Source organism: Labrus bergylta, chromosome 1, assembly GCF_963930695.1.
Source record: "Labrus bergylta chromosome 1, fLabBer1.1, whole genome shotgun sequence".
Classification (NCBI taxonomy): domain Eukaryota; kingdom Metazoa; phylum Chordata; class Actinopteri; order Labriformes; family Labridae; genus Labrus; species Labrus bergylta.
In genome coordinates, this window is record NC_089195.1 from 10,478,181 (window position 1) to 10,494,235 (window position 16,055).

Here is a 16,055-nt window from a genome sequence, read left to right on the forward strand (position 1 = left end):
TATTAGCCTGTGTGTAATGTGCTGGCACTGTGTACTAATTTCACCTGAAGCTTAAAGGAATGGGAGGACATTTAGGAAAGCTGCCAGAAGATTACTACCACTCTCACGTCTGTGTGAAGAAAAAGGTTTAGCCACCAGCTGGTGGATTAACCTGGCTTGACTGACATCTGTAACTTCCTGAAGTCTCTCTGCTGGTTGTTAACACGAAATGTCTGGCAAAAACAGCAGTTTGTTTTATGCTACACTTTATGCAAAGTTTACACAAAGAATAAAATCTATGAGTTTAGAGCAAGCAGCAACCACCAGTGTTGAAAAATGAAGCCACTGGAAAAGAGGAAAATAACTGCAGTTCCCTCAGTGTCCACTTTAGGAGGTCTCCAATAGCCAAGCAATCCCCATTAGGTCCAATATTAAAATGCTTGTGTCTTCAGCAGAATTAAACATGTTTACAGTCTGGTTCAACAAATTGCTTTGGTATGAATATCTCATTTCTTTATTGGTAAAACTGTGCTTGGATGAGTATTTTTATAACTACCAGTCTGGATTATATTAAGGCTAAGAATTATGCAGACATTTGCATAATGATAGGTGTGATAAATTGACTTGCAGGTCTGCATGTAACAGCTGTTTGTTCTAGATGATCTAGCGGCTATGTCCAAATTGAGAGGGTTGTGTCCTTCAGAGGGCACATTTGAAGATTTATTAAGTCACCGCAGGGCGTCGAGGGATGTCCCATTGTTCCCTCAAATGCGTCCAAAAAATGCATCCTTCTTTACCTTGCCAATGAAGGACCCATCCAGTGCAACCTTTGTTTCCCAACATAGTCCAAGATTATTACGGGCCAACTGCACTTGCAGACCCTGAATCAGCCAAGAAATTAATTTCTGAATTTGGTTTCTACTCACCTGCTACCAATACATGTTCCTTTTTGAAAAAAACACGAAAGGGACATGAAACTTCAAACAATGTTTTAAATTAAAGGTTTAAGTAGCATTATGTTAGTAATAATAGCTAGCTCCAGTGTAGCTATCGAGGTTATTACATGACAGGGTAGGTGCTTAAAAACAAAAAGGTTAAAACAGGGGCAGCTGGAGATGCAAACAGCGGGTCCTCTTTACACCAGAACGTCTCCATTAAGCCTCCTGAGGGCTACGAAGGATGCTACCCCTGAAATGAGGGACAGCTAAAGTTAGGTTGAGATAGCATTATTGCGACCATGGCTGGGCTTCAAAACGCTTCTTCAGAAACCCATGAGTGAAGTCACTGGAACTCTGTCTTTATAGTAGTAGAGTATGCTGGCAGGGCTGGCTGTTCCTTTCTTTCTGTACTCTTTATGCCGGGCTTATCATGTGTTGGCTCCAACATCATCATGATTGATCTTCTCCTCAAGCTGTTGGCATGAACGATGAAGCATACAAAATATGTTGTATCAGGCTACTCTTCTAATAACCTAAAATGTAAGATATTTTCTCAATAATTCTTTTTCTTTTTTGTTTACTTTAAGTGAGGCTTTATATATTTAATGCAGATTATGCCTCCACTGTAAATTACAGAAATAAATTCAAAATTGAGATTGCTCAGGGTATAGATGAATCCAAAAATAATCCCTTGCTGCATCCCTACATTTATCGGCTGTTTGCTTTTCAGCCAGACATGTCTCAGGTAAGCCTTGTCTGGGCTGTGCGGAAGAGGCTATTTTAGTAAAGAAGGGCTTAGAATACTTTTTTCATAGGTTTCTATACTCTGGACAGTGTGAAATCAGTGAAAATAAAATATAGGGGCTCACTTTTGATAGCTAAGATAGTTTTTGATACACTAAATATTGGTTCTCTTGTCCAATTTTACTTTGTCCCCTTTCTTCTTTTTCTTCTTGTGTCTCACGTTTGGTCTTAAGTTAAAGTATCCCTCTCTATCCAGAGGAAACACATGCTGTGTCTTCTCCACTTGCTCTTTAAGTTAAAAAAAATCCACTCGGAGCTTGCACTGTAGACACAAATCATGAATGCACACAGCCTCATTTTACCTCTGCAAACATCCAGTGACTTGCACTGCATGGATTAGCCTCCTAAAGCATTCCCTTTGAAACTCAGCAAGTAGGGATTTCTTTTTAGGTGATCACTGGCCTAAGCAGCTGTTACACGCAGGATTAGCAGGTTCTGCCATTCAGACAATACGGTCTGTTGAAACTGGCAGGGTAAAGAAAGTAGAGAGAGACAAGGAGGGGAGGGGAAGGGAGAGGTTATGACACGCCGAGGCAGGGATGAAGCCGAGAATAAAGGAGAAAAGGAGGTGTGAGAGACGTGAAATGGGGAGAAGATGATGGGAGAAGAGGAGCGAGGTGAGGAGCAGAAGTGATGAGAGATGAGGGCATACAGTAGGGGTGAAATCAGGATGTGTAAAGAGCATTGTGAAGGGAAAAAAGAGGGGGAAAGGCAAAGATTTAAGAGGAGTCAGACATAGATGGAGAGAAACACGTGTGTAAAGGAGAGGCAGAAGCTTAGAGGTAGGCCTGTGAGAATCAAACCTCTGCCAAGGGAGCAGCTTAAAGGAGTTGACAATGAGAATATTATCCCCCCCTTGTTTTTATCTGGTTTGTTGTTTCACTTCTCTACTATCACCCCACTTTCTGTCTCCCTGAATGTGAAAGTGTGTCATGCAGCCACCTTTGTAATTGTGCTACTACAAGGTGTTTGCAGAGAGGAACAGTCGATGGGCTGATAACAGGCCTTCGCTTTAGGGCTGAAAGTCATTTCAATGCTTTTTGGATGCCTCACAATAGCATCAAACTTGCTTCTTTCTTTTTCTCTCACCTACCTGCTTCCATTCTGACTCGCCTCCGTCATATGGCACTTAGCTCCCTCTTTCTTTCCTCTTTTCCGTGTCTTGTAAATGGTGAAACACATCAGGGACCTGTGTACTTAGAAACTATCTTTTCTCAGCCGCAGTTTGTCGTTCCGTACCCCTCACTTTTCCCCATCATCTCTTGGATGTCTAGCAAGGTGTGCAACAGTGGTGTGGAAGTCCGGCTGATTTCTTTTGAAGTTTTCCGTTTGATGCATCGCTGTACATTTCAGTGGAGAAAGCCTGCGCTTCCTGGAAGCAGCAGCCATGCCTCGTGTCAGCGCTCCATCACCTCGCACTCCCTACTTTCACCCATTGCCCTTTTTCTGCCTTCTCCTCTCTCCTGTGCCCCTCCTTCGCTTTTAGCCTATTCTCCTGGAAAGATACGGAAATTGTATATTCAGACATTCACACACACACACACACTATCTCACATATACAGATACACTGCGTTGTCAAGTGCAGCCTTCCCAGTCACACCACACCACTACAATTTCTTCACATTCTCATGTGGCTCCACTAAAAAAAGAATGCACATACACACAAACACAAACAGCCACCCTATCTCACAGTCATATTCTGGCCCTTTATCCCTCCTTGGTAATCTGTTTACGGGGTGCTGGGTCCATTTGAGGGAGAATCTAATTGAAACCAGGGCTAATCTGATGACGGCACAGAGCCGCAGAGCCTGCAGCCCTGCATCACCTCCACAGTTAGTTTACACCTTGTAGCCACACTTACTCAATACCTCGCTATTTTATTTCACGCCTCATGGTTTAATGCAGCCCTGCCCACTCATTCATGACACATTGATTGTTAATCCGACATTTGATATGCACCATGCTTACTCAATTCTGATCTTGTTTTCTTGTTTGTGTCCTCCATCCCTCTTTTCACGCCACCCATTATTTACCCAACGCTTCTCTTGTCTCTTCTGTTCCAGGATGGTTATTACTCGCACCGCCCGAAGGAGAAAAGTAGAGTGGACAGCAACAATGAGAACTCTGTACCAAAAGACTTTGAAAACATAGACAATAGTAACTTTGGTGCACGCTCACAGCCGCACCGGCAGTCCGTAGGAGCCACCAGCAGCAAACAGCAGCGGGAACACCTGCAGGAGAAGGCGCACGCACAGCAGCAGGCCTGGAAGGGGAGCCGCAGCTCCAACGAAGTCCTGCCTGTGGGCCACCAGTCGCTGGTGGTCGGTAACAATGCCTCCTACCCGGGTGTGCAGAGTGTGGCGGGAGTGTCACCGCAGCCCTACCGTGCCTCACAGGTCCAGCAGGCGCAGTCACAGCACAGACATCAACACCCACACAGGAGGCAGGCGACGGCAGCACCACTGGAGGTGACCTACGACCAGCCGCCCAAGTGTGAGATCAGTGGAAAGGAAGCCATCTCAGCTCTATCCAGAGCCAAGAGCAAAGAGTGTCGACAACAGATTGCTGAGGTGTACTGCAGACACAAGGAGGGGCAGTTAATGCCTGAGAAGGTCACTCGCTACTGCCCAATTGAGGGTGAGTCATTAAGCACTGTGATTAAAGATTGATTACTAGATTAAAGTTAATAGAAATGGTTATGTTTGGAAAGTCAGTGCAGTCACTATGTATTCTGTCATACACAATGGGTTGATACTTACCATAGGGTTTTTTACTTTCAGTGGTTGCACTATGTAAAACAATGTTTTGTACCATGTTTGATTCTACATAGGAACCTTTAAGGTTTTGACTATGACATTTTTCGTTTTAAGTAAATAAGCAAACAATCGTAGAGGAAGTTGGGTATCTACAAATATAATAAGAAATTCACAATTTATTAACAGCATAAAACATGCACATAATACTGACATACCATAGTCCTGTCCATTCAGCCCTTGGATAAGATGGGTTGGTGCACAGAAACACATTTTCTAATTGGACCCTGAAAACCTCATAAGCTGTGAAAAATTTACTGAAAAGAGAAACATAAATCGGATGTGCATTATCCAAAGCTAAATGTTTGTAACGGAAGACTATTTAAAATGCATTAACACTGAGAAACATTTCATGTTTATTCACATCCTTGCTTGCCAAACACTGTATGCATTCACTCAGAGAAATGTGGGTTATATTGGGATAAATAAATACTCCAAATGCAGCAGTCAAATGACAGCAGTAAAAACAGACGCCACTCTTAAGAGCTTCTTGCTGCAGTACTCTTTAAACCATGTTTTCAAATGATGTTAAGAAGCCCAAATAGATGCAGAATCAGGAAGTCAATCGGCCATTTTAGCTTGAGTTGATTATTCCAGGAGAATAACTTATTGTGGTAAACATGCTGACAGGTTGGCGATATCCTTTCTCCATACTGCGTTTGACATGCGATTTCTCCACATTATTTTCTCTGACTCTCCATTGTTGCAGCTTTGTTTTTTTGTTTTTTTAAGCAAATAAGAAAAGGAATAGGCTATATGCAAAGCTGGTTACAATCAGAGCAGATTGACCACCCTGGTTTTACATGGTAAAATATTTCCTGCTCTTGTAATTGCATTTCTCATCGAACACAAGAAATGCATTTTTTTTTCTCTGGTAAATTAAAATTGGTGGCGAAAATTGCTGGAGAAATGGGGATTCTACTTCTATTCACTCCAAATTGGTTTCCAATTTTTCATTTGTTTTGTCAAGGTGGCCACAGAACACAGGTTCTTCTTCCTTTTTGCCAAACACCCTCGCACACAAACACTCACTCTGAGGCTTTTCTTCACTAAAAATTTATGGACATCTGGAGTCTGGTTGTGAATTCTGTAAACATAATCTGCTGCGGATGCCACCATAAGCGAGCCGCATGCATCAGCAACCATGTTGAAGGAACAGCACATACACAGAAACATTTATACACATGGGAGTGGACTGAATACAGCATGGACAGCAGGAGAGGAGGAGAAAGCTATAATACATCCCTCCTGTTCCAGTCAGATACCTTCCTGGCCCTCGCTCATGTTATGAGAACTCAAGGAGGCACCGTGACTTAGCATCTTTTGTATTTTCCCCTTCCCAAGTGCAGGAGTATCGTTTGTCTGTGCCTAAGCTCCTGTCATCTAACACAGCAACTCACCATCCCACTCAAACCGACAGTTTGATCAAAGGAGACAAAGAAATGAAAAGGGCTTTCCCCTGGTGGCTGGGCTGTAACAACACAACAGCTAAATTAAATCACTTTTCGTTCTTACTCTCCGTCTGCCTGCCTGCTGCCTGCCAATGTATTTTCTTTCTCTCTCTCTCTCTCTCTCTCTCTCTCTCTCTCTCTCTCTCTCTCTCTTTTCCTTTCTGTCTTCTGTAACCCATCCAAATTCAAGTCCTAACCTTGTTAGCACAAAATTGTCCAATTTGATTTGATCGGCATTCTGCCCTTGAGGCCTTGGGTGGATTGGCAATAAGTGTTAGCTCTGTTATTAGCATCATTGAATACAGTAGCAGCATTCAGTCACTGGCATATGCTAACTCAGCTTGTCATGATATGACGGCTGCATGGATCCAGCATGACTTCTAGTTGGCAGTGAGTGAATTGGGGCAACTACAGTAACTTTAATGGAATTAAAAGTGAAATATTAAAAGTGAATAATTATAAGTGAAAAGAAATGGTGAAAAAAAACTTTCTGTCATAAACAATGAATATTTAGTGACAGATTGCCATTAGGGACAAACCAACAGATAAATGCAATAAAGCATTTAGCTTTAATGCACTACATATTTCACTTAGCTGGATAATAATTTGAAGCTTTCTGCTGATGATGTAAGCTTGTGTTGTGGACAGGGGTGTATGCTCTGGACCTTTCTAAGGCGAGTTAATTCAGAATGATTGTTTGGCTCTCACTTAGTGGGTTTGGAAGCATGCTGTCTTTGACCGCAACATGTTAGCTTGCTTAGCATGATGTTGTTATTGTAGCTATCTCTAGAGGAAAGCTGTTGCTGTTTTGTATCTACTGGGTGTCAACAGGGAATTGTTAGCTATGAGTGTTGCCCTATCATCATCATTTAAAGTTGAACATGTGTTGTGTTCATGGTTGTGTTTGCCCAACAAGTTATATTGCAGGTTTTGAAAAGTCATTTCAATGTATCATTGTGTAGGCCTATAGAAAATCCATAGACAGTAACGATGTTTCCAAACCAGGCTATATATTTAGTTGCTAGGGGCAAACACCATCCCAGAGACATGTTAAAATGCAGTTTGATACAAACCCTTGGTGGGATATAGCTCAGCTCTTGTTCTAACCTCTTATAAGAGCAGTTAAGATGTAGGGTGGGTAGCAGCCTGAAGTTACACAAGATGATGGAAGAACAGAGTGGGGTGATAGCAGATGAGGGAGAGGTCGTTTAAAAGATTGATGGCGATTGGAAGGATGATGAAGAGTGATGAGTTCAAGTGAAGGGCTTCTGTTTTTTTGGGGGGGTTTTTTCAGAATAAGCCTGAAGTCTCTTCAAGTGCACACTCAGTGTGAAAAAAAAACAACATTTAATGCTCTTCTGCAGATAAACACACATGTTGGACAAACCTGACAGTAAAATTTAAGTTCTCACACACACACAGCAGTGCTCATTAGTTCAGCTAGCTAGCATAGCTCACACTCTCAAAGTGCTTTGTGGAGAGACTGGCCAATTATCCGTGCGCAAAGCAAACCAGTGAACCTTCTTAGCTGGCCACCAATTACCGTTCAATCTGATACGGCCCACAGCAGATTCCCCCCCCCCTGAGCCGTCACACACTCAAACATGCACCCACCCACACACACTCAAGCAAAGAGAGAGAAGCCAGAAATAAGCAAGTGACTGACAAGAGCCACGGCCAATTGGGGCCAATAGTGGCCAAGGGAGCGTGTCATTAACCCAACTTTGTGGTCAACTTCTGAACAAAGCTGTGTTGGACACCTGCCCTTGTATTTGAATGAATGAGATTACTTTAACAAGAGGGAGAAGACCTTCTCAGTCGTCCTGTCAACTCATAAAGAGAAGACATGTTGGAAACTCGCCCTAAAATCTAGAGTAATTACAGGACCCGAGGGCCAGACAGGGAGAGGAGCTGGGAGGGGCTTTTTTTGAGGAAACGTTACCTCAGGGGAGTAAACATTCTCTGCCTCAGAATTCCCTCAGCTTCATCTTCTTCCTGAGCACAAAACGGACTCTTGGGAACTGAAGTCCCAAATTAAAGTCATTAATCTCCTTACGGCACGTTCTGGGAACAAACATGTCTCATAAGCTGTATGTGCACATTCGCTGCAATAACTGAAGATTTAAAAACAAACAATGTCTGGAATGATGTTGGGGGACACGGTGGCACAGAACTGCTTCGACAAAAGCTTGAGGTGCAAGTGCTTGTTTTTCCAGCAGTTAAGGGTGGTACAAAACCACACAATGGAGATATATGGAATTCCTAATGGGTCTCCAGGGATTGTTGGAATTGTTTAATTTGATAGTGGCTTTGGAGGCAGGGACCAGGGTTGTGTAAGCCTGTTGTGTTAGCCTGCATGCTATTTGTCAGAGTGTTTCCTGGGCGAGGAATAAAAGCACGTCTTTAAACCGTGCTCCACCCTGAAAGACCCAGAGGAATCCCTCATAAATTCCCTGTTTGAATGAGATTAGTAGTTACAGTGGTAAAATCTGTCAAACTTTCAACTTAATCACATATGAAAATAGATGAGTGGTTTCATGGTCATGTTTTCTTTATCAGGGCCGTATAACTTTTGTTATTCAACCTTTTTAAAATATTTATCTCATATGTAGCATGGCTTGTTTATTGTGCATAATCATGTAAAATTGAGAGACAATGTCAAAACGAGCACTGACTGTTCGCTTCTGGCAAAGCAGCTGATTCAGTAATCATACCACTCTAACTGCCTATTTCTATGTTGCCTAGCAACCTCATGAACCTATTTCGGTTTAAAAGAATAACATTAAAGAGCCTACCTTTTATAACTTTATTCATTGTGCTTTTGCAATTGCTTTCCGGGTCCCTCCAACATATCGTATGTGCTCCCCATCATATAATAACTACCAGCGCTATTGTTGCCTCTCATGGATGATCAAATAAACAACAGGTTTAATTTGGTAATCAATCAAGCAAACAACCCCTGATTATGTTACTGAAGAAGTATCCGTGCAGTATTATATGAATTAAATGAGAAACATGATTTGTACTTAATGGTATGATTACATTCATTTACATATTGCTTTCATTGTGCCTCCAAGGTAAGGCCAACGCTAACGTTCAGTGGGATGAGGACTCTGCTGAGAGCTTTCCATTAAAACCAGTAAGGATAGCGTTTGTACTGGTGGTCCATGGACGAGCCTCTCGCCAGTTTCACCGCCTCTTCAAAGCCATCTACCACACGTCACACTTCTACTACATCCATGTCGATCAGGTGAGCCACAGATGTACCTGTAATGTGAAAACAGTCTTGCCTATTAATCTATTGTTTTTTATAAATGATGGTTGGTTAGAATGTCAACAAGTGTCCCTATTTTACATTAACTTGTAAAAATGTAATTTCTTTAGAACAAACACAATGTAAGTATGTGTGTGTTCATTCTTTATATTTCAGCGCTCAAACTACCTGCACAGACAGGTGCATGCCTTGGCTGCCCAGTATCCGAATGTGAGGGTGACACCTTGGCGCATGGCCACCATCTGGGGCGGTGCCAGTCTGCTGACCATGTATCTCCGCAGCATGGCTGACCTGCTGGCCATGAGGGACTGGAGCTGGGATTTCTTTATCAACCTCAGTGCTGCCGACTACCCCATCAGGTAACAAAGATGGATCTCTCAGATAGTGGACTGAAGTGAAGGATGGTAGGGGATTCCTGGGGGGCAGGCAGGCAGGTAATTAATTGTCCCGTAAGGAAATGAAGTGAGGTTGAGGGCCAAGCAACTAATATAGGTGACAAAGGCAGTCACCAGGGCACAACAGTAGCAGAACGCTCTAAGCCAATATGGGAGAAATTCAATACACACCGGTCAGGGCTCCTGTGGTTAACTCTGAGCTTTTAAATAAGAGTCAGTCCAAAACAAACAGATCAATGAGGCAGAATCTCTGCTTTTCTCAAACACCATTCGTTAACACATTCTCTTCCAAGGCCCTGCTTCCTCGCTTGCACTCCATTGAATGGGTTACATGGTGAACTGATTACTATTTAATTGCCCAGGGTCAATACCTATTGACTTACCCGGCTTGCTGTGTACTGTACAGTCCAAAAGTTGTATTTCCACTGGAAAACAGCTCTTTAAAAAAGCTGTAAAGGGTAATTAAAGCAGCAAAGTCTACGTCGACTGGATGTGAGGTCATGGAAATAAAAGACTGGAGGAGAAATTCTTTGACTTCTCCTTTTTTTTTCTGAGTTTATAGTCCTTTTGGGAGTTCAGGGTCTGCTGGGTTTTTGATGTAGCTCTGCAGCAGCCAATTAAAGTCCTCCTATTAAGGAGAGAGTTATCTCTTCTATGCAGCCAGATGTCCACCCGTTGAATTTAGACAAGCTGTAATGGCCACTGGGTAAAAGGAAGCTGGGTCTGATGTCTAACAGCTGGAGACAAGATGGGGGGGGAGTGTTTATGGTGCGTAGACAACTTCAGTCTTGTTGTGTTTAGATTTTTCCAGCATATCGATGAACGCTGCTGACATGATTGTCTGTGCCTGTTTGTCTGTGTATGCATGTGCACTAGTGTGTGCACATCTGAGTTTATGTCTCGCTGTCTGCATAGTTCAGTGTGTTTCAGCACCTGTCGGTGTACACGTGTGCATATTAACCTTGTGTGATCGTCTGTCTTTCTGTGTGTCTCTCTGTGGTGATTAAAGGTATTTGTGATTCGTGAACCATGAGGCACTGTTTTCTTCCGGATTTTTTCTTGCCTCCTCATTTGCTTGAGGGAGATGTTGTGTCAGAAAAGGGCTGACAGTAGAGGTTTTAAGCCCCATCTGTTGGGAAACGAAACGATTGATGGAGCGAAAGAGGAAGCCGAGAGGCAGATATGACAGGGAGAGGCGAGGGAGCGAGAATAAGCAGTTAGGGAAGGGGAACAAGAGGAAACTGCATGTTTTGGATCCATGCAATATGGAAATATGGAAATTGAACTGGATTCGACTAAGTCTGAGCACTGCATATTTACGTCTTGAATTTGCGGATTGGGTCCTTTTAGTGGCAGGGCACATAAGTGGCTAAGAGAGCATATGTGCCACTTATGTGTCCTCCAGCAGGACAGTGACACTGATTCAGCTGTTTTTTCACTGAGCATCCTTACTGATTTCTTTCAGAATGGGATTAGATGGACGGAGACATTTTCCTGATGAAACAAGCATCTCAGCATGATACTATCATTACACACTTACTATTGCATTTAAAAAGTGTTTCAATAAGCAGATTCCTTTTCGGCAAGATTGCAAACACAACAATGTGCAAGGCTGTCACTCTGCTTCAACAGAACTGCTTTTTGGATAGCTGTATAGCTTAGGGGAGCTATGTTTTATCATTTCTTTTTTTCCCCTAAACTTAGTACCAGATTTATGCAGTTATTAGAATGTCTTTCAATTGTCTTTTTTTAGTTTTTACACATCTTTTTCATGTAAAGATTTATGTGCAGCACAATAAATTCCTTCAAGGAGAGACTAGAATATAAAAGTTACAAGTTTTGGCCATACTGAACAGTATCATGTCTCTCCATATCTTTGCTTTTAAAATTGAACACAATTGTAAAAACATTTGCTTTATGGTGAGAGTGGACAACTGTGATAACTCTGCCAAATTCTTTGTCAGTTAATTTCAATCCATGATTCAATATTTCAACACGTTTTACTACATTTGTTCAGCTGAAATACATATTGTGAACCTTTGGCAGTATTTTCTTAAAGTACATCTAATGCTGTATTTTGAAAATAGAAGAAAGATATATTACCCAGGGACATTTGCAGCTTGAACATCCCAGTATGTTTTGGAAAATTCAAATGCAGTTAATTGTTGTCTTCACACATGCTAATTAAACATCTGAAAATTTCCCAAATATTCAAGGGGAGCTGCAAATTGCCAAATTCTTCACCCCAACTTTTTCCTGCCAGCCCCCTAGTAAAACTTTCATTTCACACAGCGAATGTAATGAAGCTGTTTCTGCTCTTTTCTGCTCACCCGTAGTTCTTCTTCATTGATTCTGTGAATAAGTCTAATAACAAACATTGATTTAAGATAACAGTTGTCATTATGTCAGACTCTGACACTTTGATCCCCACAACATCTTTATAATGTCATATTTTTATGATTTTTTTTTGTTGATGTGTTGCCCCCAGGGAAACCTTAATGCTTGTGAGGGACACGCATAAATAAGAAACTCTGAAAGATTTCATGCTGGGGCAGCCTGTCAGGAGGGCATGTGTGAAAACAGTATTTTGGTTGCAGACTCCCCAAATGGTAATAGTTTTATTCTGCTGCGACCACACAGCTCAGGGCCAGCAGGAAAGGGGGCGGGGGCCCCCCTGCCCTGATCTGCCCTGACCACTGCTGTTGTTATCAGTGGGACTGGAGACAAGCATTATTTCCCCTCTAATTCCCTGATAATGTCTGTCCTGCCGCATGGATGGCTCTCAAAGGCAAACCCAGAGCCCCTCACACCAGCAGAGGGGCTGTGTGTCCAGGGGGAGATATACTGTGTGGTGTGTGTGTGTGTGTGTGTGTGTGTGTGTGTGTGTGTGTGTGTGTGTGTGTGTGTGTGTGTGTGTGTGTGTGTGTGTGTGTGTGTGTGTGTGTGTGTGTGTGTGTGTGTCCACAGAGGCCAGAGGATGAGTTACACGCTTGCTTTGTCAGAGTACAGACATCTTTCCCAGCTTTTATCTTCACAGTCTCCTTACTTTTACCTCTTTTCCCCCTTTAAAGCCCCTTTCATTGACTTTACAGCGGCTTGAAAGAAGCCTGAGCTCTGTGAGACATAGACCGGCAGGCGTCGTATCTTCTAATCTCTTTCACTTTTTCATCTCTGCCTAAGGAAACTGATGTATCTCTTTTTTGCTTTGTTCCATGTATTAGGTGTCATTTCGATGTGTGAAAAGCCTCTATAACCCTTTGACGATCTACCTTACTCATTTCCTTTTTTAATCCTTAAAGTTGTAAATAGAATAAAAAAACTTGTTGAAAAGCTAACTGAATTTTAATATTGAGTTCCAGAACTTTTTGTAGATTTTTCAAGGAGAATATGATGAAAGTTTGGTAAGAGTGTGGGTTCATAACCTGCCAGCTACTGAAATTCAACTCTTGCCCTCTGAAAGGTTTATTTAAAGTCTGTGTTATAAAATGGAACATCATTTATTTCACCTTAAGTGAAACAGTGGCATGATATTAAGTTTTATTGCCACTGATTCTAAAACGGTATATTTTTATTTATTAGTTGGGGTAGGAACCTGCAGCCCTTTTGTGTGTGTGTGTGTGTGTGTGTGTGTGTGTGTGTGTGTGTGCGTGTGTGTGTGTGTGTTAATTTGTGCAAGTGAAAACCGCTGTGAGACGGAGCAGCCACAGGGCTGACAGTAAGCAAACTAGACCCAGTGGACGGGGTGACCACTCAGGTGGCAAATCTGGAGCTTGACATAAATTCCCCTTGCTCTGTGTTTGTGCGTGTGTGCATGCCTATGAGAATGTGTGTGTCTCTGTGGATGTATACTGTATTGTTAGTGTGCAGACTAGCAGTTACAGAGTGTGTTTGCATGTGTGTGTGTGTGTGTGTGTGTGTGTGTGTGTGTGTGTGTGTGTGTGTGTGTGTGTGTGTGTGTGTGTGTGTGTGTGTGTGTGTGTGTGTGTGTGTGTGGGAAGCAGAGACAGAGAGGACTGCATGTGTCCGTACAGCACATCATCAGTTAGGCTTTATGGCTCAGGACCTCCTTAGATAAGCCCCCCAGGCTGTGAAATTGCTCCTTCAAGAGAAAATGACATTAATATGCGCTCGTCCCTCCCCCCGCTGATCCTTGAGCGTTTTTTTTCCAGAGCCTTGCTGCTCTTTTAGAAAGGCAAGCCAAGCCATCATGAAAGGCCCCACCACAGATGAAATGTTAGAACCATTGACTGGGGCATAGCCTGCAGAGCAAAGCTTTTAGCCTGTCTGCCCTGTATGTAAGAAAGCAGACTGCTCTACAGTGTATTAGCAGCATGAAGTCATTCATCAAATCATGGAAAGCACAATCTTTTGTATAATCCTAAATAGTTTAAGCGGCTTGAAGGGACTGAGGGGCAGACACTTAGAGCAACTGAGGTCTTTTATTGATCAGAATGAGACGTAAAGACCCTTAAAATGTTGCCCCAAAGCCAAAGATCTTCTCCATAACATCAAAGGGAAAAGAAGTCCAGACGTCTAGATGCAGAGCAATGAATGAGCAGAGTTTGTTTTTATAGAAGGGCAAAAAAATGTCCTTGAAGCACTGTGTGTGACCGCCAAACCATTTTGGAACCAGTCATGGTCTTATGTTATGACAGAACGTTTCAGCTGAGAAAACATTCTGAGCTTTGTGGTTCAAACAATCAATAAATGCTTTTCTGTACAGTCTTGATTTTTAATTGAGGGATGAAGCAGAGTTTTTAAAAGAGATTTTAAAGTGAATTGAACTTTTCTCAGAAGGAAACCCAGCAGTTCTATCTATCTGAGTTAGGTATATGGTGTTAAGAATACCTACAGGTGTCATGTGAATGAGTTGGTGGTCAGGAAGAATGAGAGGCTATTCAAGCCTGTATTTCTTGTTGATGCTTTAATTATATTTCAAGTTAGCTACAGGGTATGATAAGAACGGAGAAGGTGGCATCCTAAAATATGAGACGATGTTGTTCATTAGGATACATGTTGAATTGTTTGGCTTAGATAGCTTCATGTATGTGTATTTCATCTGAGTAAGGGTATACAGCAGATGTAAGGCTGAGGCTGTGACTACAGAGGTGCATCACATGGTATACGTAGGCAATTCAACTGACATAAGTTGACAGTGGAGGTTTTAAGCACCATGTGTTGGGAACTACATGTTATCCAAAGAGTTTGAACATTTTACCAGAAGAGAAAAGAGGGGGAGTTTAATGATATAGGGGTTTACATTTTCTAAGATTTTAGAATATAATTTTAACGTTTAAAAAGGCAGAACTGAATATCCATAGAAATTGAAAATGTTTAGTTTGGCTGAATGTTTTTTGAAAGTAACAGGTGGTTTTATTTACATAGTTGTCCTCCAGAATTTAAATGATACCTTTAGCTTCAACTGTACTTTAACATCAGAGTTCCACCTCCAAATGTTTTCCAATCAATAGTAAGTCATTTAATCTTTTTCAGGACCAACAACCAGCTCGTGGCCTTCCTGTCCAAATACAGAGACATGAACTTCATCAAGTCCCACGGCAGAGACAACGCCAGGTGAGACGCTAAAATTTATAAACTTTAATCTCCTCACAACACGCCACCATTCTGCCTCTCTCGTACTCACACACACACAATCACCTATGTGCACGCACAGCGTACTCCTCCCAGCAGCAGCTTGGTCACTGAATCAAATTACAATTAGCTCCCATCTGTGGCTTTATTAATTAACCTTCTTGGTGGGGGGAGCTAGCGAGGTCACTGCAGCGTTGAGCGCTCGTCTCTGTAGCAACCAACCTCCTCTGCCACCCTCTACTTCCTGCCTCATCACCACCCGCTGACAAACCAGTCATCACCCGACACTTTGGGCGAAAATACCCGCAAACACATGAAGAAAAAAATCCAGCATGGATGCATGAGTCAGCGTGACTCAGCGGTACCTTTTTTGTGTTTGCAGTCACGGTATTTTATTCAGTGCTGTGTGTTGGGAGAGGGGCTGTGTTTTCTCCTGCTTTAATTGAGTATTCATAACAATGATGCTAATCTGACGAATCTGCCTCTGCATGTCTGTGTGGATGACTGGAAAGAATTGAAATCATTAAAAAAATGCTTGAAATGCTGAAAAATCAGTTCAATGAATTAACTCTTTATGTTGCTGTCGAGAGAAAAAAACAGCAGGAACTATGTGACCTGTGTGACCTGCATTTGACTCCCTTCATCTGGCTCCTGATGTGTTTATAGCTGTAGCACCAGCTGTTATGAATGTAGGGTGTCACTCCTCTGTTTGCTGATGAAAGTGTGTCGTGACAAGTGTGAACATCACAGTTGTGGAGTCATTTCAGGTCAAGGATAGAAGACAAATTCAGTTTGAATGCAAAACAAAG

General features: G+C 42.3%; 1 protein-coding gene across 1 annotated transcript in view; it reads left to right on the forward strand.

Moving 5' to 3' along the window:
• LOC109998457 (xylosyltransferase I) overlaps nucleotides 1–16,055 on the forward strand; it is an 80,222-nt gene that overhangs the window by 37,960 nt on the left and 26,207 nt on the right. The window contains exons 2-5 of the mRNA XM_065953538.1: nucleotides 3,785–4,358; nucleotides 9,063–9,235; nucleotides 9,416–9,618; nucleotides 15,148–15,228. Coding sequence (XP_065809610.1) covers nucleotides 3,785–4,358; nucleotides 9,063–9,235; nucleotides 9,416–9,618; nucleotides 15,148–15,228 — 1,031 coding nt within the window. The remainder of the gene's footprint in view (nucleotides 1–3,784; nucleotides 4,359–9,062; nucleotides 9,236–9,415; nucleotides 9,619–15,147; nucleotides 15,229–16,055) is intronic.